The sequence below is a fragment of the Capricornis sumatraensis genome, chromosome 8 (genome assembly GCF_032405125.1).
Source record: "Capricornis sumatraensis isolate serow.1 chromosome 8, serow.2, whole genome shotgun sequence".
NCBI classification, from domain to species: Eukaryota; Metazoa; Chordata; class Mammalia; order Artiodactyla; family Bovidae; genus Capricornis; species Capricornis sumatraensis.
In genome coordinates this window covers 82,295,257-82,320,712 of record NC_091076.1, presented here as the reverse complement: position 1 = coordinate 82,320,712, position 25,456 = coordinate 82,295,257, and the positions used below count along the sequence as shown (strand labels likewise).

Sequence of the window (25,456 nt, the reverse complement as noted above, 5' to 3'; positions counted from 1 at the left end):
GGGGCGACAAGAGGATGAGGTGGTTAGATGGCATCACCAACTCAGTGGACATGAATTTGAGCTACCTCTGGGAGATGGTGGAGGACACAGGAGGCTGGTGTGCCACGGTAAATGGGGTCACAGAGAATTGGACACAACTTAGCGACTAAACAACAACAAAATATTCAGCTATTACATCACAGGAAAATGATTATTTGTACTTAAAAGCTAAGCTGTTTTAAATTCTACAAATTTTTGCAAGAGAGTTCATTACAGCTTTTTTCCCCCATAAGCTTCTATTTTTTGAGTATCTATTATGTATAGGGCAGGAGTGAGGCCCTGGGAATGCCACAAGCCAAGGAGATGGATGTGGTCCCTGCCTCGTGGTGACCACAGGCTGGTGGAGATTCAGACAAGCCAACAGGCACAACAACACAGCGCGAAAGCAGGTCAGAGGGTGAAGTCACGGACGCTGCAGCAGGTAAGGGCTCCCGACCTAGACACCTGCTCAAACTGAGGTCAAACGTGAAGATGAAGGATGAGGAGGAGCTGGCCTGGGAATGGGGAGGAGGGGTAGGTATGAGTGCTAGAGGCAGAAGAAACAGTGACAGGGCCACGGCGTAAGGGAGCACCAGACGGCCTGCCCACCTCCTCTGAAGAGAGCACCACCCATGTTAATACAGATCAAAAAACATGCCTTGTGTTTTAACAGAACACTGCTCTGTTAGCCCTCCTCTTTTCATTCTTAACCTCCAAATTTACCATCCCCTGCTTAAGATATAAAAAGAATAATGCTACTGTGCAAAAACTTTTTAGGACTTGAAGAGATAGCCCGGTAGCAGCCTTTTAAATTCACTTCGCTAAGTTTCTCATTCCTTAACCTTAGCAAGTGAGATGCTATCGTACTTCACTCTGAACTAGAAACTAGGCCCTTGAGGACACCCCAGAATGATAATCAGGCATCTGCAGGGCTGGGGAGCCATCTATCAGGCTCCTCCAGAGATGTAGCTAATACAGCCGCCAGGGAGCAGGGAGGCCTGACTGTGTGCAGAACCTGAGAGAACGCCCCGGGTGCACAGTGATGCGGCTGGTTGCTCATAGGAAATGGGGCAGGGAGAAGAGACAGGCAGTGAGAAGAAAAGGCAATGACCTGTGAGAATCCAGATAAACCAAGAGTTCCCACTTGATGAAAACCAAAGCTCGATTTTTGTTTGAAATGGGGAGCAAGGTGGTTTGCTGAGCATGAAGCCGAGGTGGTGGAGAGGGTGTTGAGTGAGTTCTTCGGATAATAGTTTCTCAGAGTAGGTTCTGAGGACCCTGCCAACCAGGGCCCTTCGTTAAAATACAGATTCCTATGCCCCCACCCCAGACCTAGTGTGAAAGAGTTTATGGAGACGAGGCACAGGAATCTGCATTTTAACAAGCACTCCAAGTTACTCGGACCACACCTGGCGATTCAGAACCATTAAAGGGAGTGGAGTTCTCCAGGTGGATAATGGAATCTGGGGCAAAGAAGACAACTTAACAGGATGACAGGCCCTCAGTGACTTCTAAGTATAACAAAGGAGCGAAAGAGGGGCCGCCTGGCTCGCTTCTTTGTTCTGCTGAAGTTTCGCCAGCAACCTGAACTATTCAGTGTAGCCTTGGGCCAGCTGGTCTTCCTCCACGGCACAGTCCAGCGGGAACAATTCCCCAGCACACAGGAGGAGTCTCAGACATGTACCTGATGATCAAGACGGCAGGGGAAGACTGCCGACAGTCGGCCGCACACCCACAACCACCCCTGGGAAAGTATATGTCGCTGTGGCAAAGCAGCTTTATTTAAACACGCTGCACAGGAAGCGCATGTGTTGTGTGGTCCCACAGCAGATCCAGAGGTGCGGTTCTACTGTCTTTGAAAACCAGGGGGTGGAAACCAGGGCAGCCCGCATCCTCTTCCTGGGAGGGGACGTGCTGCATAAAAAGACAGCCTTGTGGGCACTGTGAGGACATCGGGAAGCTGGCTGCACACAGCACTGACCAGGCTGGACTTAGATGCTCTGGTTTTTTTTTAAATGATAGAGGTATTCTTTACCCCGTCCCTTTTAGCCATGCTTGCTGTACAGCCCTGGCCAATGAAATGTAAGGAGATATTCCTATCAAAACCTTCCCCTCCCAAGTAAAAAGCCTGTCCCGGCTTGCTCGATCTTAATTCCTGGACCAGGGACTGAACCCGCACCCTTGGCAGTGAAAGCACAGAATCCTAGCCATTGGGCCACCAGCAAATTCCCTAAAAAGGCCAAGTCTTGTTAAGGAGGTTTCTGCCTTTCCACATCATCCCCTTTCTTCATTCTTTCTGCTGGAATACAACATGATGATGGGGGAGTGGCAGCCACCTTGTGGTCTTGAGGACAAAAGCCAGAAGCTAATGAGAACAGAGCAATGAGCAGGGGCCAACTATGTTAACAAAATCCCTAAGCACTAGCTCTTGACTCCTAATCTCAGACTCCTTGATACGAGAGAGTTTATAAACCCTTCATCTGCTTAAGTTACTGTTCTTCAAGTTTTCAGTTACATGCAGCTGAGCCCATTCTCAACTCATAGCTTTTTCTCCTTCTCTTCATAAAGTTGTCAATGCATTTTTGAGAATGATTATCATCCTCATGAAATTTAGCTCTGCATTCCTCTAGCATCTACCACCCATCTCATACTTAAAAATCAATCCAATTAATCTTGGGTTCTTTCTCTGGTAGCTCAGCTGGGAAAGAATTAATCTCAAACTGTATTTAAAGCAGTGACATCATCAGAAGACAGAATAGCCCAGATAAAAATAGTTTTCATCTAACTTGGAACACTGGCTGAAGCATCTACATGGCCCACTCCCACCAGAAACCAACTGAAATGATGGAATAAAAATGAAAATTAGAGAAAAACCTACATCAGCAATAAATTAGGTAGAGTGGATACTAAAACCCTCAAGAAATGTTTGTTAAATACAGTGCAGATGAGATGAAACTGAAGACAGATGCTGAGGGATGACTTGTGCCTTTCACTATTTGAGTAGCAGAAAATTACCAAGTGGTGAGAAAATGGATGTGTGTGTGTGCTGGGTTGCTTCAGGTGTGTCCGACTCCTTGTGACCCTATGGCTGTAGGCCGGCGGGCTCCTCTGTCCATGGGATTCCCCAAGCAAGGACACTGGAGTGGGTTGCTGTGCCCTTTGCCAGGGGATCTTCCCAACCCAGGGGTTGAACCCGAGTCTCTTATGCCTCCTGCACTGACAGGGGGGTTCTCTACCACTAACGCTGCCTGGGAGGGGAATAAAGGCTATCTGAGGGGACGCTGTCTTTCTGGCTGCTGTGGAGGGTGAGGAGTGAGGAGCAGAGGCCAGGGTGAACCGTGCTGTCCTGGACCCACGTCATGCAACAGCAGGACTGTGCTGGGGCAGCTGCGCCGCCTGGAAAGGAGAGAGAAGGGGCCGGAGCAGAGAGGATGCAGAGCCTTCCTTGACGTCATTCTCACCAAGCCGAGGTGGAGACGATGCGGAGGACCTCAACCCGACGGGCAGGCCCCCACCCACACGGCCCTCCACAGCGGGTATGCCTGGCAGGGGCGCTGGAGAAAACACCGAGCACAGACACCCTGTGTACTGAGAGTGGAGGCAGCCCATGAGAGAAACCAGACTTGCGGAGCAGGGCGCTGGCACAGTGGTTTCAAAACCACACTGGAAAAACCTCTTTAGAGTAGAGGTTCCCTTGCTGGTAGCTCCCTCTGCATCTCCTTCAGGCCACAGGAATGTTTTACCAGTAACAGACTGAGAGTCTCCGTCCTCGAGCTGAAAACGCAAAGAGGCACCCCGGGATGCCACGTCACACAGGGAGGGGTGTTCTCGTGCGCTTTTGTATCTTCACAAAACACCACTTGTTAAAAGAAAAGGCCACCAAAAACAGTGGCACAAAAAGATATTCACAGAATTAGGTTTTTTTTTTTAACTGTAGAAAATATTTACATCATGATCCTATTTTTGTTTAAAAAGCAAAAGTATCTGAATGGCATGTATGGAAAAACATTCTGTGTGTGCGTGTTAGTTGTTCAATTGTATCTGACTCTTTGCGACCCCATGGACTGTAGCCCGCCGGGTTCCTCTGTCCATGGGATTGATTCTCCAGGCAAGAATACTGGAGTGGGTAGCTATTCCCTTCTCCAGGAGATCTTTCTGACCCAGGGATCAAACCCAGGTCTCCTGAGCCACCAGGGAAGTCTCAGAAAAACATTCTAGAATACCCCAAAATCATCAAAACAGGTATCACTTGGATGATTATATTTAGAATTATAAGAAGAGTCCCATCCTTCCCATTTTGGCTTCTCTGTATTTTCTATTTGTTCTAAAAGTAAAACTCAGTAATGAAAATACTGCTTTAACATTTATCAAGCATACAAATATTAAGGTAATTATTTCAAAATATATATTAAAATTTAAGAAACTATAACAATATTTTTAGGTAAATGCGAAAAATGTTTTATGTGGTATCTGAGAGCTGATAATTATAGTACGTTGACCTTTTTAAGCAACCTAAAATAAAACTGCATCCTCTATTCTTGGGTTTTTGTTTTTTTTTTTCCTTTTAATAAAAAGCAGCATTCTAGGTTCTGGAGAAAGAAGTCCAGAAACTGCCAGGCTGCAGTTCACATCAGTTCTGTCAACAGCCTAATCTAGTGGCTTCAATAAACAAACTATTTTAGTGTTCTGGTCTCAGGAAAAAAACGTGCTGCAGCTTTTCAGCACAGACATTATTCAGGAAAAAATTTCTGCTTTTTATTGACCCATATTAAGTGTTAACTTGGTTGAGTCACCAAAGTGTCTTATGATCCTAATCCAAATAAAATTTCTTCACCCCAGTGTGGTCCTTGCAACAAACTCCAAAAACATATTGTAAATAGCTCGGCTGGCAAGAGAAACTCAAGGGAGACACACTATAACTTCTTTATAAACTCAGTCTTACTTCCTCTCATAGAAAAAAAACAAATCTTTAAACGGCATTAGCTCCTGCAGACTTTGGCCCAGATCCTGGTATAAATGAAAGAGCCCCATCCTGCTGCAACTCTGCTGTCCTACAAATGAATGGGACACATGGCCACTACGTGGCTCTTCCTTAGTCTACAGCTTATTATCCTTGGTGTGTTACAGCTATACACGAAGAAGGCGAAGGACGAAAGACAAGTTCTATCAAAGTGATCGCTGCCTCCCAGGTATTTCTGCCTTGGCTCTCATGAGCTATAAATGAATTGCCCAAGATGTACAGAGTCCAAAAGAAACCAATTGATAAACACCAGGGATTTTCTTGAAAAAAAAAAAAAAAATCCTGCAGACTCCAAGACATGTATGAATTCAAGTCATAAAATAAATAGGGAGGCAAGAGGTCAAATAAGAGAGTTGGGGTCACTCGAAGGGTGTTGCCTCTTTAAATGGAATAAGCAGAAGGAAATGACTTGAATTCAATTAGCTCATCCAGAAACCGGGGGCAGGGAATATATAAAATGATACGAGAGACGTTCACTGCCGGGACTTTTCCATCTGTGGCTGCAGGGGAGGCTGCTCCCCGACCCACGTGTGCATCTCGCCCGTGCACACCTCTCCTGTGTGGTCCAGACCTCGCCCCCCACCCCCTGCCCACAGCTGCTCCCATGCCAGTCGTGGCCAGGGTTGCTCAGGCTCTCACGGGAAGGAGGGGGCGAGCCACCCACGCCTGCCAGGCCACGAGGGTCCGGGCCGGCCCTCTGCCAGCGTGGCACCTCTCTCGCTCTCTCGAAGGGTGGCCCAGGAACACCTGCATGCGATCATCTGCACCCGTGCCAAGGTGCAGAGCTCTGGGTCCGGTCCTGGGGCTCCAGGATCTGATCCCTGGGGCTGGTGTCCAGGAAGCGCCATGGGAATACACACATGTGCCATGCGTGCGTCTCAGCAGACTGATGAGTCAACGCACACTCTACATACAGCACAACCACCACTAAAAGAGCGATTTAGTCATGGCTGGAGATTTCAGACCATGTTTTAAGGATGAAGCCCTGCTTGGATACACAACACTCTAAAGGTACCGAACAGAAAAAGCAATACAACAGCTTACACGAAAGGAAGGAAGATGCTCCCCGCTGACCCCCCAAACTGAGCCTAAACCAACTATTACCCTTTCCCATAAACCCTCAAAGAACTAAGCATTATGAAAACAAACTTTAAGACATCATTCCACATTAAATATGTAAAAGCACCTCATTTGAGACTCTAAGAAGAAGAGACACTGACAATTAGTCCCTGATTTAGCAGCCTCAATGCTGACTTCCTAACTGCCAGATAAGACAACTCCACGGCCAGGCTTCTTAGGAGGCCTCTAGCATTGAAGTGTTGGTCACTTCCTTTATGGGCCCTTTCCGTGATGAAGCCCTCTCCTGTTTCCCTTCCTCTGACCACATACTCCCTTGCAGGCCCCATTACACGTTCTGCCCCGTCCTTAAAAGCAGACTGGCCCCAAGTCTTGTCCTTGGCTTTCTGCTCTGGCCACTTTACACCTGACCTGCTCACCACCATGGCTCCAAGTCAACCCCATGCTCTTCCAGCCCGGGGGTCCCATCCTTCACAGCTAGCGCTGCCTGGGCAACTCCAATTCTGTGTGTCCAGTACTGCCCTCCCCTCACACCTGGTTCTCCTCCCTTCAGAAGTATTGCCATTCTTAAGTCTCAACACAATCATTCATCCAGTCTTCCAAGCAGAGGGCTGGAAGTTCTCGAAAGGCAGGGCAGCAAACTCAAGGGCCTGCAAGTTACATCACCCAGGTGATGAATTTATTTTTTATTTAAGAAACGAGTGTATAGGTTTTAACATGGTCGCTTCTATGCAGTTTCCAGACGTCATTCTATTTAACACTCAGTACACCCCTAGGAAGTAAGTTATCATTACTAATCCCACTTTACAGATGGGTAAACTGAGGGACAGACATATGGAACTTGCTCAAGGTCATTGAATTAGTAAGAGCAATGACTTGAGAGCAGGGACTCTGGCCCAGAGGTCACTACACTCACTTTCCAGGCCATGACTTTTCTGAGGCAATGACTCAAGTCTGCCGAGGTAGTGTGCCATGAGCACAGAACCAACAGCTGTGGCTATGTTCCAATAAAACTTTATTTACAAAAAGAGGCAAGCCTCGCTCAACAGTGCTATCACCAGTTTTCTAATCACCCCTACACCTTACAGTGAAATACCTTCGACATGGTCCCCAAACCTTAAAGAACACAGTAAAAATATAGAAGTGCCTGAAAAAAACATAAGTGAAGGCTTCTATAACCTCAGGGTGGTGAAAATATTTCTAAGCATTGAAAGAACTAGTAAGACTTAATACATGAACGTTAAAAATTCCAATGGGGCAAAATAAAATGGAACAAAACATCACCAAGTAAACATCATAAACAGAAAAAGCAAAATGTGACAGAAATATTTTCATGCATATGATGGATGAAACGCTGATGCTCTTTATTGACTGTCAAGAGCAGGCCAGAGCAGGACTAAGGGAAAACCCTTGAAAGGATCTGACTGGATATGGGGGCAGACCTGTCTCCAAGGAGGCGGGAGGACTGAGCATGGTGGGGAGGACAGACACACCCAGCTGCTAGGACAGGGGTGGGAATGGGGGACAGGGGAAAGGGAAAAAGTCTGTTTCTGGGGAGGAGCTTAATCATTCCAGGCTACCATGTTCCTTTAAACTCGGGCAGAGTCCAGGCAGGAGGCACCATGAAGGGAAGGTACTCTTGAGTGGGTTATGAGTAGATGAGAAAAGGAGGGTCAGTATGGCAGGAAGACAGGACAGAGAGGGTAGTTAGGACCAAATGCCTCAGGAGCTCTGGACCTCAGCTTGCAGAGAGGGGGTGCAGAACCTCGCAGGGCTAACAAAGGAGGTGAGACTGGAGATGACGCTCTCAACAGAGAGCAAAGAATTAAGACTGACTCCAGGGTTTCCTGTCTGGGGGAAGTGAAGAATGCTGGTATTACTGACAGAAGCGGGGCGATAAGAGAAGTAACGTGCCCGGCGGGATGGAGATACTGCAGTGCACACAGAGAAAGATGTCCCGCTGCTGGGGGAACTCGCTTCCGACGCCTGCAGACAGAGTGGTCTCATCTTGGAGGTGACATCCTTACGATCGTATCTGGGGTCATTCTTAACATGTCAACACATGATTCGCACACTGCTTGTGTAAGTGACACAAGATAACTTCTGCAGGAATGTGATGACTGCTCAGCCATCGTGAGACACACAGATAGCACCTGTGATCAGGCTCACTGTTAGTTACCCTGTGCAAGTCTTACTGTGATTCCTCAGCTCGTTTGTCAAATTCCTGTGTCTGTCTGTCATCCCCTCAAAAGATTTAAAGTGAGTTTGGTGGCTGAGGAAAGAACTCATCTCCTTACCTCCTTCTACCCTGAATTTCAAGCTCAACTCTTGAAAAACAAACAAACAACCACTACTTTTTCCCTGATTTTCTCTACTCTGAAAATGCTCTGTCTCATCTGTTCCTTTCCCAATTCTGCCTCAGTAATATTACTGACCACTTTCTGTCTTCGGAGAATACGTAGTGTTACTATATCATCCACCCATTCCCCACCTGTATTCTTCACCTTATTCTCTCCAAGGGCTTCTCTGGTGGCTCTGGCGGTGAAGAATCACCTGCAATGCAAGAGACGCAGGTTTGATCCCTGGATCAGGAAGATCCTCCGGAGAAGGGAAATGGCAACCCACTCCAGTATTCCTGCCTGGGAAACCCTATGGACAGAGGAGCCTGGTGAGCTGTAGTCCATGGGGTCGCAAAGAGTCAGAGACGACAGCGACTGAACCACCACCATTCTTATCCAAGAAGGAAAGGGGAGACCAGGCCTTCTGTCTGCAGGGTGGGCCAGAACATGCCTTCTAATAGGATTAGCACAGAATAAGCCATTTTGAGGCTAAGCTATGAGATGAGGTGACAATAAAGCTCGGCCAGACTCCCAGGGGGGCTGTAACAACTGAACGACATGACTCATGGGTTAATACCCAAGCAGATACAATAAAATTTGGTGCAGTCTGCTAGGCTTCAGCAAAAACATCTGGTACCAAACCTCTTTGCAGAGAAGCAATCTACATCCCTGGGTACGTGGGACCATCCCAGAGGCCCTATGAGAAGCAACCACAGCAGTGAGCTGGGGGCCCCGGCGCCTGTGGGTTCACAGCCCATCAAGCCCAGCAATGTGGCCGTTCTTGGTTTCAGAACTGAATCAGGATGCATTCTCTTACTGCGTCTTTACAGGACAGAAGGTGTAAACACACAACAGACAAGGAAACAAGCAGGACAGACATTCCGTTTAACTGCAAGTGAAAGAGAGACTCTTTCTAGCACAGTGTTTTGTTGTTGTTTAGTCTCTCAGTTGTGCCTGACCTTTTTGCGACCCCATGAACTGTAGCCCACCAGGCTCCTCTGTCCACAGGAATTCTCCGGCAAGAATGCTGGGACTGGGCTGCCATTCCCTTCTCCAGGGGATCCACTGCATCCAGGGACTGAACCCAGGTTTCCTGCCCTGGCAGGCACATTCTCTACCACTGAGCCACCAAGGAAGCCCACAACATGTTCAGGGTAATACTATTTATAATTCTGCATAAACAAAACCAAAAGTTTGATTTCAAATCCCAGTTAAGTTGCAGAGAGGAAAAATACTAAAAGGGGACCTGCAGTTTAAAATATTCCTTTGGGGCAGTAATAAATTTAGTAGTTTGTTTAACTAAAAGAATAGTTTCAAGTAAGACTGACGAGACCAAAAAAAATTCCAAAGTACCTGTGAGTTTGATTTTGGACAGCCGGGCCAGAATTCCTGGCAAATCATCTGCACGGAGCTTCATCTCTTTCCACTGCTTCTCTTCTTTCGTCTCTTTCCCCAGAGCTATGGAGCCCTCAGTTACTGAGGTGGGTTCTAGTTCTATCAATGCTTTTTCACTTGGCTTTCTGGACAGAGACAGGCTGGAGGGTACGAGAGGTCTCATCTCGCATATTTCGGCTTTGGCCTCATCCAAAGAAGTTTTTGCAAGGAAAGGAGATTCTGCTGGTTCTGGCTTTGGTTTTATTTGCTGCTTGAGGCTTCTGTTTAGTTGTGTGACATACTGAATTGAAAAAAAAAAAAAAGGTACACATAACTTAGCAAACTGCGGCCCAAAATGCTCTTAAGTGGTTGTTCAGTAACACTTTACATCAGTCCGACTTCTACAGTACTTAAAAGATTTTCCTGCACCTCTATAAATATTCGCTGAAATAACTCCTATTAGAGTGTGTTACATGGAGGTCACTCGACTAAGATATGGAGAAGACAATTAACTGGTTTTCAGATTCTATGACTTAGAAAAAATCCTACGGGTTTAAGTTCCCAGAAAGAAAGATAAATTGATTTCTTATTCATCTCCCCCAGGATTTCCCCTGACATAAGACTCAGAAGTTGCAGGTTTAACATTCCAAATACAGTGCAAAAGTTTTCTAGACTCAAGAGCCCAAGTCAACCTGCTGACTTTCCTTGTTGCCCAGCCAGCAGTGCAGAGAGGCTCCAAGGGGACCACAACCCAGGGCTCAGTACCATCAGGGCAGTGGGTGTGTGGACAGAATTGGGCTGAAGACTCAGACAACCTCTGTTACTTACTAGCAAAAAGGAGTAACTGTGGCTAACATCCATGAGGCACTTTACAGTTTTAAACAACATATATCCTTTATAGGAGACATATCTCATTCAGTCTTCTCAAAAATTGTGAAAGAAGACAGATCGTTACTAGTATCTCTTACTTTAACTTTCAAATGAGGAAACCAAGGCTTGGAAACAATCTGACAGAGCCAAGAATATAAAACTAGTTAGTTACAGATGCTCCTAGAACTGAAGCCCTTTCCTGATAACGACCTAAGTGACTTTTTCCAATTACATCGCTAAGGCTTGAAATTACATACACTTGTCTGAGGAAGGAGTTACAAACTCAGGAATGAATTCAGAGTTCTGTTTACATATAAAAAGCATCCTATGTATTTGAGTTTCTCTTCTAAATATCCATTATCCTCCATCCTCAACTTTACAAGTCTGATTATTATTGGAAACTAAAATCTCTCATCAAAATGAGTTTTATTAAGTTAAAAGATTTTAAAAGATAAAATGGACTTTGTAAGGTTAAAAAAAAAAGATTAGAGAAATGTCAAATAGGACTTCAGATTATGAATTTGCTATTCTTTCATGCTTGCACAGAAATTATGAGTTTTTAGCTGTGGCTTCTTCATTCTACGATACTTCATGATTTGAGAAAGTGGCAAATGTTAAGTTACATGCTGACGACAACACAGAGTCAACCTGGTCCAAGGTCTACAAACAGATTGAGCTATACTATGAACGCCCACTGTAAAATGCCCAGAAAATCACAACTCAATTTGTTTGAATCTGTTCAGAAGTGCATGTTTGAATCTCACTGCTGATGTAAAATAACAGGGAGGACCTACTTTTGAGGCAATTATTTCTGTATTACTGATGTATTCACAGAACTTTAAAGAATTTAAAAAGATGAATTATAACAGTTCAGCTTTTCCTAACTGTGGCCTACTCAAAACATGCAAGCATCTTTCCATCTTTCTCCAGACTTAATCAATAAGGTCGAGATCATACTTTAAAACTTAAGACATCAGAGTTACTCTGGTTTCAGTTAAGCATAATCAAAACAAGGGATTAACATTGTGGAAAAACTTAAGAGGGCAGGAAATAAAAGTCTTTTTCAAAGAGTACTTGTTGCAGCTCTTCTGACAACAGGAATTTCTAAAATCCCCTTGAACAGGGAAAGTAAAGGCAGAGAGCCCAGTGAGCATGGTCTTCTGAACCTACCATGCGCCGGAGGAAGTTAACGTGTTGAAATGTGACCCACTGCTGATTGACGTTCTTGAGAAGATGCAGGAATCTACGAGGTGACTCTCGCATGGCTCTTCTTTCTAGATACCAGATGCATCCTCCTCCCCAGCCTATCAAAGAAAGAGGAAAAAAATTAAAACGGCCATTATATCTCACCAAGCGATGACTGGACCTACCCAGAAGCAGAGCCAGCACCACGGTGGGCAGTGCATGTGTGATGGGTCTGAACTCTGAAATGATCTGATCCAGACTCGTGAATGAATGGTTATTGATCGGCCCTGCTCACTGTCCGAGTATAATTCTCCAGCAGAGTTAGGGAACTTGTTCATCTCAGGATCATTAAAAGTGAAAGTGTTAGTCACTCAGTCGTGTCCAACTCTTTGCAACCCCATGAACTGTAGCCTGCCAAGCTCCTCTGTCCAAGGGATTCTCCAGGCAAGAATACTGGGGTGGGTAGCCATTCTCTTCTCTAGGGGATCTTTCTGACCCAGGGATTAAACCTGGCTCTCCTGCATTGCAGGTAGATTCTTCACTGTGAGCCAGCAGGGAAGCCCTCAGGATAATTATGCTTTTATTACATCAAAGGTTGAAATGACCAAACCATCAATCTCTTAGAGAATCAAATGTAAAACAATCAGCTTGGTCACTTTCTAAAGAGGATAAAATGAGAAGCCCAATTTTTCTCAATAAATAACCTTAAAGTAAGTGAAGTCGCTCAGTCGTGTCCGACTCTTTGCGACCCCATGGACTGTAACCCACCAGGCTTCTCTGTCCATGGGATTCTCCAAGCAAGAATACTGGAGCGGGTTGCCATTTCCTCCTCCAAGAAATAAGAGTAAACCGGAAAATAAATTTCAGATTAATATTTTGGCCGTTATCGGGTAAGCCAACTAAAAGACAGAGGAAATTGCTCTCACTAAAGTATGACTCTATCAAGCTAGTTAGGAAGAAGCTATTTTCGGTGTATCCAAATGTGGCTTTTAGTCATTTGTCTCTAAACCTTCTCTCAAATGGCAACAAACCCAATGCTTCTGTGTAAAGTCTCATCCTGGGAAAGCTTCCGACAGGAGCACAGCACAGACATTGCCCCCCCCCCCACCCCCTTCTTTTAAGTCTTTTTTCCTGTGGCTTCCATGACCCTAACGACTCCCGGTTCTCATCCACCCATCAATTCTCCATTCCTGAAACCCTAAGGTAATTTTTAATCTCCAAGCCATTTCTAGAGTTGCTATGCCTGTTTCCATCTGCTGAGGATCTCCACGTGGATGGCTTGTAATGTCTCTCAGAATACTTTAGTCTCACCCTTATCTCTACTCTGTCCTCTACTGCAGATAAAACCATTGCCTACGTGAGATTCCAAGACCACCCTGAACTCTTCCTTCATCACCTAATAACCATCAGCTCCAGTCAACTCGGAAACACTGGTCAAATCTGTCCACTTCTTTCCCTGCCGCTGAGACACAGACCCTTATTATCTCACACCTGGATACCGTAGAGTTGTGGGATGCAAACCACTTGTCCTGACTTTGGTTAACGCCTTTCCTCTCCAATCCCAGTCCCACAGAGCCAGATGGTTTCCTTCTGAAGCCTAGAATACACATCATCTGCCCAATCACGTACATGTGACTCACCGTCCTGCCCCACGATTTCAGTTTGCCCATCTTTGTTTATGTGTCTCCTTGCTTGCAGCGTCCTGTTTCCACCCTGCCTGTCAAATGTCGAAGTTTCTTTCAAGCAGTCTAGCATTTCATACTCGTTTTTGTAGCACTTCTTAATGCAGATTGTTTCTACATCATTTTTTTTTGTTTTAGTTCATTGAAAGCGGGGACTCCATCCTGACCTCTGCTACAACAGCTAGCAGACTGTCTCCTCCATATAAGAATGAGATGAGGGCTGATGACTCGGTTGCCCACATCGCTCACCTGGACAGGGGGAAGGAGAGCTATCACCACCCCATGGTAACCACGGCAATTATTTTAGACTGGAGATAAGTCCCCTCTTCACTGAAATCATATCCTCGGCCCTCAGGTAAATACGACATGCTTATTTTCCACATCCATGAATATGTGGTGTCTGTATATGTATATAGAAAGGAATGGTAGTGTTGAAATCAGTCCACTGATTGAAATTTCCTTTGAATTTAGTCCTCTGATAGTCTATCTTTTTTTTTAATGGTATGTATTTTTCCTTTCTTGCCTTGACATTGTTCTCTGGGATAACAGGATTTCAATATTAATAGGTTATGTCAAGAAGACACCAAGTTTTATCGTTCTACACCTTAATTTCAAAACCAGTTGTGAGATCCACTGGTCCAGTGAGAAATGTATGTTCCTGGGAGGAAAAGAACCATCTTGGAAAATATCTCTCAAGATTATGTGGATTACAAATGAGACTTTATGGAAACAAAACCAGCTTGGAAACAGCACTTTTAAATGACGAAAATACTTCATTTAGTCAAAACAATCAGTGTCCAGAAATTTAAAGACATTTTGGCCCTGTGTAAAGAAATATAGGTTTGAAGGTACACATGGCTTATAACAAATGCATTAAAAATCAGGACACAAATGATCACATCCATTATTCACCATCAACACTGAGTCAGGATTGTAGGGCTTTAAAAATGAAGTGTGTGGATATGAAATGGAAAGGTTCTGAAAGTTTTCAACGGCTATAAAACACTGTTAAGCTTTTGAAGAACAGTCGGGCATGACCAAACCCAGGAGGGCATGGAGACACCTGATACAGTCCCAGTGTCCCTTTCGGCCCGCTTCCCACTGTGCTGCTTCCCTACCAAGCGCCAGGAGTAGATCCTCCCAGTGTACCACGGCAGGCTGCACAGGCCACTTAAGAGCAGATCTTTTGGTTCATACCTTCAGGAAGCCAAGCTGTCTTGGCTATTCCTCCCATACCAGCATCAAAAAAGACAGATCCAGCAACAAACCGTTTGAACCATAAGCAGCCCACTTCCTGAACTGGGGAATTCTGAGTAGTGAGGTAGATCTGTGCTATAGGAAGCTGAAAATACAGAAATGAAAGCAGAAAAGAACCCCATCTTGAGCAATGCATGCTGGAAAAAACCTCCCTACAGAGCAGATAATTCCAGCACTAAGGATGAGCTCTCTGAGAATGAGTGTCTCAGGTCAGAATCGAACACTCACAGTCAGGGATGGGAGAAGGTAACAAATTCAAAAAGAACCACAGACCCTTCAAATAAAATGTTTCATCGTGGAAAATTCCAATCATATGCAACAGCAGAAGAATCCAATGAGCCCCCATGACTGATCCCCCAGGTTCAACAATGCTCAAGTCTCGGCCAATCTTGTTTTCATCATCTATACACACTCCAACTTCTCACCCTCCTCGTGCCCTTTGAACCAGAAGAGACCTTTGAGATCATCTAGCTGAACAGCCTCAGTTTATAGAGGAGTAAACTCAATTCCAGAAAATAAAGTTGATATGCCCTGAGATCACACAGCCAAAAGAGACACACAGAATAACAATATTAGGAGAAAAGAAGAGAAAGGAATTTCAGAGTAATTGTGATCAATATTGCCAGATGGGAAGTCCATTGAAGGTCCAGTGTTTAGGACTCCAATCTTTTACTGACATGGGCCTGAGTTTGATCCCTGGTTGGGCAACTAAGACTTCACAAGTCCTGTGGCTGAGCCAATAAAAAAAGTTTCTGGGATTTCCAAACGGAGTCCATCTTGAATATGGACAACCAGTGACACATTTCTCACACATCAGTTATCACCCTAAACTACTGGGACAAAACAATGCCCAACCTCCACCTTAATGTCTCCATCAGGACAAATTTCATTCATTCATAAATAATTACTCAGCACCAACAGTGCACACCAGGTATTGTTTCGGGCACTGGGGACACAGAGATGAACCAGAGAGAAACCATCCCAGCCTTTACAAGATTCAATCTTGCAGTTGGGAGAAACACACAGTAAATCGGTTATAAGTAAGCAATCAAAGGCTGTTCTAACCATACTGAAGGAAAGAGGGTGATGAGATAACTGAGGGCCAGGGGTTCTACCTAGATAGTGTGCTCAAGCCTCTCTTAACAGGAAACATTGGAGCTGAGACCCAGCCAAAGGGCAAGAAAGCACATCTACACTAAACATGTAACTGTGACAGGTGGGCCTGGTGGGATTATATCAGGGACCACGATAATGGTAGAAAGACAAAAGCCTGGGGAGCGGGAGATGGTTATGGCCCGCAGTCCGAGGTGGTCACCGTCTTTATTATTGTCATCATGACCCTTTATATTGGAACAAGGCTTCCGGGTTGGGGGCGGGGGGCGGCGGGGAAGCTAACCATTTGCCAGGTTCTTACAAGTGCAACGTAGGAGTAACTTACACATCGCTAGAACCTAAGGCCCTGAGAAGCCAAGAGGCTCGGGGAGCCCCCAGGTTCCTCTCTCCTGAGCCTCCAGCCTCTGAAAACTGAAAGAAGCACCAGACATCGCGTCCCCTACCCACCTCCGGGGGCTAGGAGATGGACGCGGTGTGCGGACCACCGGAACCCCAATGCAAGACTAGGCCCTAGCTCCGAGGCCCCTTCACATCAGGCAGCCCCGTAGGTCACTTCCCTCACCGATGCCCCAGCCGACCTCGCCAAGGGCTCCCAAGGTTGCAGACAGGCGGAACCACGGTGTAGCACGTGGCAACGAGAAGAGAATTCCCCCAAATCCGTGCCCGAGGTGGTGTGCAGTACCTGTCAGGAGGCGTGAGGAGAGAGTGTGCGGGGATGCGGCCATCACGCAAGAGTCCAGCCGCCCCCTGGGAGCCCCGTGTCCTCTCTCCTCACCGGTTGCTGGGCGCCGCCATCTTCCTTCCCCGCCCCCCCGTGGGAAGAGCGACGCGTCCGGTTCGTCACTTCCGGCAGGCGCGAGGCGGAAGCGAAGAGCTGCGGCTGGGGTTAGGGAGACCGCAGGGCAGAGTGGCCCCGGGGCAGAGGGGCCGGGGTCTGAGGTGCTTTCTCGGGAACGCGAGGTACCCGAGGGTGGCAGAGGCTTCCGAGGAAAGGCTGCGCGTGACGATGAGCCCCCGCTTCCTGCCCCGAGGCCGGCATCCCTGGCGGGACCCGAGGGGCCTGGTGCTAGGCTGGGCTGGGCCGGCCAGGGGCTGCTCGCGGGCCGCTTGCGGTTACCTCCTGGTCCTTCTGGACTGCCAGGAGGAAATGGTTCTGGGGACGGTGCCTCCATCTTCCCGCATCCTCAGTTACAGCGTTACCATAGTCGCCGTTAAGGCGGGAAACGATGAACTCGGGCTCCTGGACCCCGAGCCACCCTGAGGAATCGTCTGAGCATCCCGGGATGAGGAAGGTGCGTGCAGAGTTTTAAGATTTCGGGCTCTGGAGTGACCTCTGTATCCCTGGCTGCACCTTCTGGCCTTCTGACCTGTTAAACAAATGGCCCAAGTCCCCTGAACCTCGGCTTTGTCGCTGCACGACGCAGATCCTAATAGTATATATTCTTTAAGATGGTTGAGAGAATTAAAAGATGTCTGTGCAGTAGATAGCCAGCCAGAAGCCTGCCACGGCTAAGAACTAAGTTAACATCTGTGCCCTGATTAGGAGGGCAGTGGTCGGCAGCTCTCTCTTCGTCTGGTTTTGGTGTTGGATTTCTGCAAGTAACAGTGCACTGAAGGAGAGAGATTCCGTTTCTGAAAGAGGAGAGAGAAATAGGTAACTTGGTTCTAGGAGGGTAGTTTCTCTGTCTTCAGTGATAAGGTTGTAGGTGGGTCATCTGAGTAGATGCTAACTCTTTCAAAGCCTTGATGAATTTACTGCAATAGATAAAGACCTAGCTTTCTGTAGACAAAATCCTAACCTAAAATGCAGGATACACTCAGTTGACACAGAGCTATCTCTCTAAAAACAAAATAGATTTCAAAGCCTAAGGATAGGCAAAGGATATGAATAGAGTTTTTCCAAAGAAAATATACAAGAAGAGTGCAAAGAGAAGAGGTGTACGTCATTAGCCATAAGAGAAATATAACTTAAAATCTCCTTTAGATATCACTTCATGCTCCTTGAGGTGGCCCCAGTCAAAAATACAGATAAGAGGTAACACCGAAATGAGAGTGTGGGGAAACTGGAAGCCTAGTATGCCACGGATGGCAATGGGAAATGGTGGAGCTGTCTTTGAAAACAGTCTGGCAGGTTTTCAGAAAGTTAAGGGGCTGTCACATGAGTCAGTCATTCCACTCCTAAATGGAGAAATGAAGACATACTAACTCACCAATAGAATAGGTGGTGACAAGACAGGCCTTGTTTGCTTCTTGCTTGAGGGAGGCCTCCTGCTTAGAAAGGGTCCCCCGGAAAAGGTGGATGCTCAGGTACTTCAGGAGCTGGGCTCCCTGGGAGGGCGGGGGAGGCTCTGCTCATGCCTCAGGGCTCCTGAGTGGGTGTGTGGGTGTGTGTGTTCAGGGCCACAATGTAATGATAAGCAGTGGCTTCACCTGCCCTCTCTGGAGGCTTAGTAAAGTTGACTGTTGTCACAGTAGGCAGCTCTGGTGTTGGGAACCAAGGATACTTCTGGAAGTTAAGCCCCTTTCCTTTGCCTGTGGCTTCATGGCAGTGCCATTGAGTCAAATCAGGTCAGAGACGGAAATTGCACCAGTAGAATTTAGCATAGAGATGAACACATACAGAGTTGTTACCCAGGTCATAGAAAAGGCAAAAACAGAACTCTTAAGGTGTCACCCAGGCAGCAGCTTCCGGAAGCGCTCCTGCGTCTGTGCCTGGGGGACAGGGACGAGTTCCGGATTATTACAGTGTAGAAACCAGGAGGAACTGCCATTCTACCAGTGCTCTGGTCTCAATGCCCACCCGACCAAGCGAGAACGTCAGTTGTTAGGAAAGCTGCATGCGGCCTCTGCCGCTGCTAATGGGGTGAAGAAGCAGTGGAGGGAGGCGCCCTGAAGCCGCAGGTGGGAGGAAGGAAGGAAGGAAGGAACCTGGGAGCCCCTCCCCTCCACCCTCAGGCATCGCTGTCCCTTCTTGGCAGAGCAGAGCAGTGGGCATGGGGAGCCTGCTAATGTGGTTTGCAGACTCCTGACGATAGCACCGCAGGCCCAGGATCAGGGTAAGTTTGGAGCCAGGACAGAGAAGCTCTGCGAGTTCTCAGGTGAACAGCTGTTCTGCTGTAAGTGTACAGGTTGTTGTTGTTATTTAGTCGCTAAGTCATGTCCGACTCGTTGTGACTCCAAGCAGGCTCCTGTGTCCATGATATTTCCCAGGCGAGGATTCTGGAGTGGGTTGCCATTTCCTTCTCCAGGACATCTTCCCTACTTAGGGATAACCCTTGTCTCCTGCATTGGCAGGCAGGTTCTTTACTGCTGAGCCACCTGGGAAGTCTATAAGTGTACAAGTCCACCTCCTCCAAGTTCAAATAATTGGCCCCTCGTTTCACTTAATTCCTCCAAGGTGACCAGTAGGGATCCTGGTGCAGGGTCACTCCAGTCAGACATTACCCCTCAGCTGTGACCTTTTCTAGCTCTCCACCCCAGGGCTGATTCCATCTGGGAGCCTGGAGGTATCAGAAGTGGAAAAGAGAAGTTCAGGAATGCAAGAAAAGGAAACGCAGCAGGGGAATGCACTAGAGTTAACTCTGTTCCCTGCTGCGGCCTTCCACCTCTTGAATCAGCAGACTGATAATCGGGGAAGCAGTACAGGCAGCCCAGGAGATGAGTCACGAGTGCCTCCCTCCAGTCTGTCAGAGAATCTCAGTCACACTTGCCTTGAGTTTCTGACAGCCAGGGAGGCCCTGCGACCCAGTTCTGGTCCCAGAGAGAGAAAGAGAAGCTCTCGCTCGGGCAAGGTGGCTGGGAATAATCTCCTTTACCACTGAAGCTGGGCATGCATGGGCAGGGCTCTGGGCCTTTCCCCTACTTTTCCTCCCCAGGAAGCAGCGCTGAGCCCTCTCACAGCTGTGAAATGATGAAACAAGCTGCTGAGGGAGGCAGGGTGTGAAAAGAGAGCCCAGGTTCTGGATGAAATTGCTGGGGCACCACTGGAGCTTGGCTGCAAGTGGACTGTTCTGCTCAAGCCGCTTCCTGGGTTTCCCACTCATTGCGTCCCAGATAATACAGTCACAAGTGGGAACTGGAAGCTGAGGGTCCTGCCCCAGAGCTTGCTGAGGAAGACAATGTGGAGAAACAGCCCAAATTGTTCCAGATGGCTGAGATGCATATTGCATCTCACAAAAGTAGCACAGGCTCAGTAGAGTGGCTGTTTCCCCTAGGATGTCAAACCACAGTGGTTTAAATGACATGCAAATAAAAGAGGCAATTTTGTGCAAACTAGCTTCCTGTCTTATTTCTTGGCTGTTGAATGTGTACCCAGTTCCTTTGGTGATGTCAGAATGTCCACATCAGGAAAGCGTTCCTTTCTGGGTTTCCTCCTCCTCAGAATCTTGAAGCCTGATGAAGAATACGGTAAGATATTCCAAGTGTCGCAGGAAACAAGTTCTATTAGGCACTACCGGTTGGGAAAATCATTACGTATAAAAAGCATCCATAAACACGTAGGTTTCTGTTAGCTACCAGGAACTCCTAAAAACCGTTCTTACATGTTCTGGTAAGTGACCTGTTGACGTTAAACTGGAGAATCCCGAGGTACAGGGAGATTCACTAAAATTAATAAGAAGGATCCTAGAAAGGTTATTCTCAGAAAAAAAAAATGAATTAGCAAACTACTAGGAAAGCATAAACATCACATCTTTTCTAAATTTAGTTACTTGTTCTCATCAATGGAGGCATGATACCCCCCTGTGTTTGTACCTTTAAAACAACAGTAGAAAATTAAGATTCTCAGAACAAAAGTGATTAGCAAGCTACTGGGAAAATATAAACAATTACATCTTTTCTTAAGTTACTAGTTCTCATCTATGGACCTTCTTTGCCCCTACATTTGTATCTTTAAAACAATACCAGAAGATGAAGATATTGATTTTTTTGAAGTAAGTATCAATGCATGTTTGCAAAAGCATGCCATTTCTTTAGCACTTACTGTGTGTTAAGTTCCTTAGCATGACATTTACCTTTCACAGGAACCCAGATGAGTGTCATTCTCATTTTCAGAAAATGAGCTTGAGATCGTAAAAGATTTTAAAAGAAAGAATTTTTCCAAGTTCACATAGCTAGAAAGCATGTACCACAACTAGAATTTAAACCTGCCTGACTTCCAAGGCATGTGTTCTTAATCCTAATTCTGGGCCGTCTCCCATATTTTATGTATTATAGAGTCCTCATTATCTGGCCTTTTCCCTACTAGTCGAGTTTCACATTTCATCAAACAAGTGAAGTTATTGAAGTCCAGCCCCCCAAAATTATTCGATTTTGCATTTTCTGACTTGGGTTCAATTTCCTCTGGCCTCAGTTTCTGTGTTTATAGAACAGGAATACCAATACCAGTTCCACCACATCAATTCTGTTGCGCTTTCCAAACTTACTGACAGTTCATGTCTGGACACCTTCAAATAAAGCTCATTCCAGAGACCTGCTGAATCAAAAACCTTTGAGAGTGGGCCTGGGCATCCACAGTTAAGCAAAATGACTTTATTGTTATTTAAAAAATCACATAAGCTTTGTATAAAAATGTCAAGAGTACAGAAAAAGAAAGCAAGACTTCCCAGGAGAAAGGGACCTCGAGGAAGGTGGTGGTGAGGGTGGTGGTTGTAGTGATGATGAAGATGGTAACACCACAGACAACCCCTCTTAGGTTCTTCCCATGTCCCAGAATTTACATACCTGTCTCATCTAATAACATTTTACCTTTTTTGCAACAATCTTGCAGCTAACACAGGATTATGCACATTTATAGATCAAGTCATTGGAGCTCACAGTCTTAGAGAAATCTGTTTGTACTAGGACTACTGTGACAAAGTACCACAAACTGGGTGGCTTAATACAGCAGTTGTGTACCGTCCCCCAGCTATGGAAGCTGAAAGTCTGAAATCAAGGTGTCAGCAGGGCCATGCTCCGTCTGAAGCCTCTCTGGAGCATCCTTCCTGCCTCTGTCTTCACCTGGTGATCTTCCGTCTGTGTGTCTGTCTTCACAAGGCATTCTTGGCTCTGTATGTGTCTCCGTCCACATTTCCCCCTTATAAGGACATGAATCTAATTGGATGAGGGCCCACCCTAATGACCTCATCCTAATTTGATTATATTTGCAAAGATCCTGTTTCCAAAGAAGGTGACACTCTTAGGTCGTGGGGTACAGGACTTTAGCATATCTTTCTGGGAGACACAGTTCAACCCATAACACTAAGGATACAATGGGTGCAAGGCTGGATTTGAACTTGGGTGATGCTGGAATCTAGCCCTTTGGCCACCAGCCACCACATATCCCGCCTCAAGAAGACACTTGGAACATTTTGCCTCAAGCAGGAGGAGAAGTGATAAGTGGGGAGAAAATTCTTGCAACCATTCAGTAACAATTTATTTACAAGAGCACAAAACTTCAGGCGAGTCTCAGACACTTCCTCTGTAACAATCAGATGCCAAGTGGCTCCACACAGCATTTTGAGGGGGGAAAGTTATGAGCTAAGACCCTTACACCCAGCAATTTGTCTTCCAGTGGGCCAGGCAGGCATTCTCAAGAAATTCTAGGGCTCAGAAAATATTCCACGTGTTGAAAAACTATTTGAAGATACATTCCAGTGGTTCAGAGGGTTTGGGATTATATAGACTAGGAAAAAAAATCTCAAAAATAATTTAGAAACCAACATAGGGATTGCCAGTTTTTAACTTCATAGAGGCATTTATAACAAATCAAACTACCATCTTGTGTCCACATAATGGCTTCATAAAAGATTGACCATTTTAATGCCAAAAATATTAAAAAGGATATAATCTGATAGCTACTTCATGGAATAGTTTACTTTATGAAAAAATATTTGTATTTAATATATTTTACCCCAGAGGAGTGAAGAACTTATTTCTGAAGATAAGATCTCACCCACCAACGGGTGTTTGAGAACCAGGACGTCACAGGAGCGAACATAAAGAAGGACAAGTGAAAGTGGGTTCTGGCTAGCGCTCAGGATTCTTGCCACTGGGGGGAAAATATGGTTTGAAACTGACCATAATCATTTCCATCTCCTAAGGAAAATTGCACTGGGAAAGTAAATCTTCACAGTGCTACTCCCTTCCACATACAGAGAGCAGAGAGGAGGAGATAGCTGGTTCCCTCAGCTGACATCTGGATTTCCACTCAATCCTTTTCAAGCTCTTGTGAAAACAGCCGTGAAAGGATCATTGGTTTAAAATAATGATCTGCATTCGCCCATTTAATGACTTCTCCCTCCCCAATCTTCTGTAAAAGAACACATCTGCCTTTCAAATTGAGGGTCTGCCCATTTGGCTATCATTTCTGCAAATTCGAGTCCAGGTGAGAAAAGAGCCCATCAATCTGCGATTCATAGCAAGTAAAGGGCAAAACTCACGTATGGAGAAAGAGGAGGAGCCGCCAAGCAAAATTCAACCAGGACCTCCCTCCCCAAGCTAAGAGCCAGAGGGGCCGGGAGCCAGGACAAACAGAACCTGGAAGCCAGCGTATCAGGTACAGACAGAGAGGCTGCTTCAAGGGTTCAGTCGCATTTACACTTGGAATGAGTTCCTGCTCTAAGGAAAGAAGGCCAGCCGTGAAGCAGGCTTCATACTGAGGAAATGGGTCTGAATCGGGAAATAGACTGCCCTGGAGTGTTGCCTGAGACCCTCGCTGAGTGTGAGCTGGAATGACAGTCAGATATGGAGGTTTCCAGGCACTGCGGTGAAGTTCCCACCCCGTCTGTGTTCCCTTCCTCACCTGCAGGCAAATGGACCTCCTAGCTGGTACAAAGTAATACGATGATAAATCAAAGCAAGATTTCCCGGAACTTCCCTGGTGGTCCAGTGGCTAAGACTCCACACTCGCTATGCAGGGTTGGGGTGGGGGTGGGCCTGGGTTAGATCCCAGGTCAGGGAACTAAATCCCATTCGTACGCTGCAACTGAAGGTCCCGCATGCCACAATGAAGATGGAAGATCCTGTGTGCCACAACTAGGACCTGAGGGCAGCCAAGTAAGAAGTGTTGGCCGCTCAGTCGTGTCTGACTCTTTGTGGCCCCATGGACTGTAGTCTGCCAGCCTACTCTGTGGAATTCTCCAGGCAAGAATACTGGAGTGGGCTGCCATTCCCTTCTCCAGGGGACCTTCCCGACCCAGGAATCGAACCTAGGTCTCCTGCCTTGCAGGCAGGTTCTTTACCACTGAGCCACCAGGGGAGCATATAATTTTTTTAATAAAGCATGTTTTCCAATATCACAATAACTACAGAGGTGTCAACCTGAAGACATACTGAATAAGAAAATTATATGAATGGAAAGACACTTTTTTGATAAACATAAAATTTCAGTATCATTAGGATCAAAGAAGTAGAAATTCAGAAACCTGATAGTCTCTACCTACTGAATTGGCGGAGATTAAAGAAAGTGATAAGGGTATAGGAACATGCAGACTATAAATTTATTTATGGTCGGCCCTCCATATCCACAGGTTCCACATCTTTGGATCCAACTAAGCTGTATGGCACCCCTCTCCAGTACTGTTGCCTGGAAAATCCCATGGACGGAGGAGCCTGGTAGGCTACAGTCCATGGGGCCGCGAAGAGTCGGACATGACCGAGCAACTTCACTTTCACTTTTCACTTTCATGCATTGGAGAAGGCAATGGCAACCCACTCCAGTATTCACTGGAGAATCCCATGGACAGGTGAGCCTGGGAGGCTACAGGCCACAAGGTCTCAGAGTTGGACGTGACTGAGTGACTATACTCCCACTTTCAGCAGCTTCTACCTTGTATTGTGCGTGCATGCATGCTCAGTCATTTCAGTCATGTCTGACTCTTTGTGACTCTATGGACTGTAGCCCTCCAGGCTCCTCTGTCCATGGAATTTCCCAGGCAAGAATACTGGAGAGGGTTGCCATGCCCTTCTCCAGAGGGTCTTCCTAACCTAGAGATTGAACCTGGGTCTCTTATGTCTCCTGCATTGGCAGGAGGGCTCTTTACTCACGGAGCCATCTGAAAAGCCCTTGCCTTGTATTGTGAATTTTAGGTAATCTAGAAATGATTTAAAGTGTACAGGAGGATGTGCATAGGTCCTATGGAAATACTACACCATTTTATATAAGGGACTTGAGCATCCATGGACTTTAGAAAAGATAGAGGTTCTGGAATCAATCTCCATGAATGCTGACGACTGCACTCTCTCTGGAGGGCAGTTTGTTAAATGTCTCAATAAGTTCCTACTGGGTAGTCTACTTCTAGGAATTTATCCTGAGGAAATAATAATACATTTGTAGAAATAATTGTTTATTAAAATCATCATCCAATCTCAGGTTTAGAAGCAAAAGTTTGAAAAGTTTCAGTAATAATTCTTGCTAAAAACCGATATGTCTTGACTGAATAAGTTGTTTTATGTCCATATGCACAGAGATTGTAAATATGGTTGTAAAGGTTGTTTATAGGCATTAAAATATTCATAGGCTATATCTGAATGAATAAAGCAAG

The 25,456-nt window shown here is 46.1% G+C and overlaps 1 protein-coding gene across 1 annotated transcript in view; it reads right to left on the bottom strand.

Annotated features, from left to right (window-relative positions):
• The window catches only part of COX10 (cytochrome c oxidase assembly factor heme A:farnesyltransferase COX10), a 108,470-nt gene extending 91,750 nt beyond the window's left edge, over positions 1–16,720 (bottom strand). Inside the window, exons 1-3 of the mRNA XM_068977994.1 lie at positions 16,618–16,720; positions 11,869–12,002; positions 9,808–10,129 (exon numbers count right to left, since the gene is read on the bottom strand). Coding sequence (XP_068834095.1) covers positions 9,808–10,129; positions 11,869–12,002; positions 16,618–16,660 — 499 coding nt within the window. The 5' untranslated portion in view covers positions 16,661–16,720. The remainder of the gene's footprint in view (positions 1–9,807; positions 10,130–11,868; positions 12,003–16,617) is intronic.
• Positions 16,721–25,456: the final 8,736 nt, after the last annotated feature.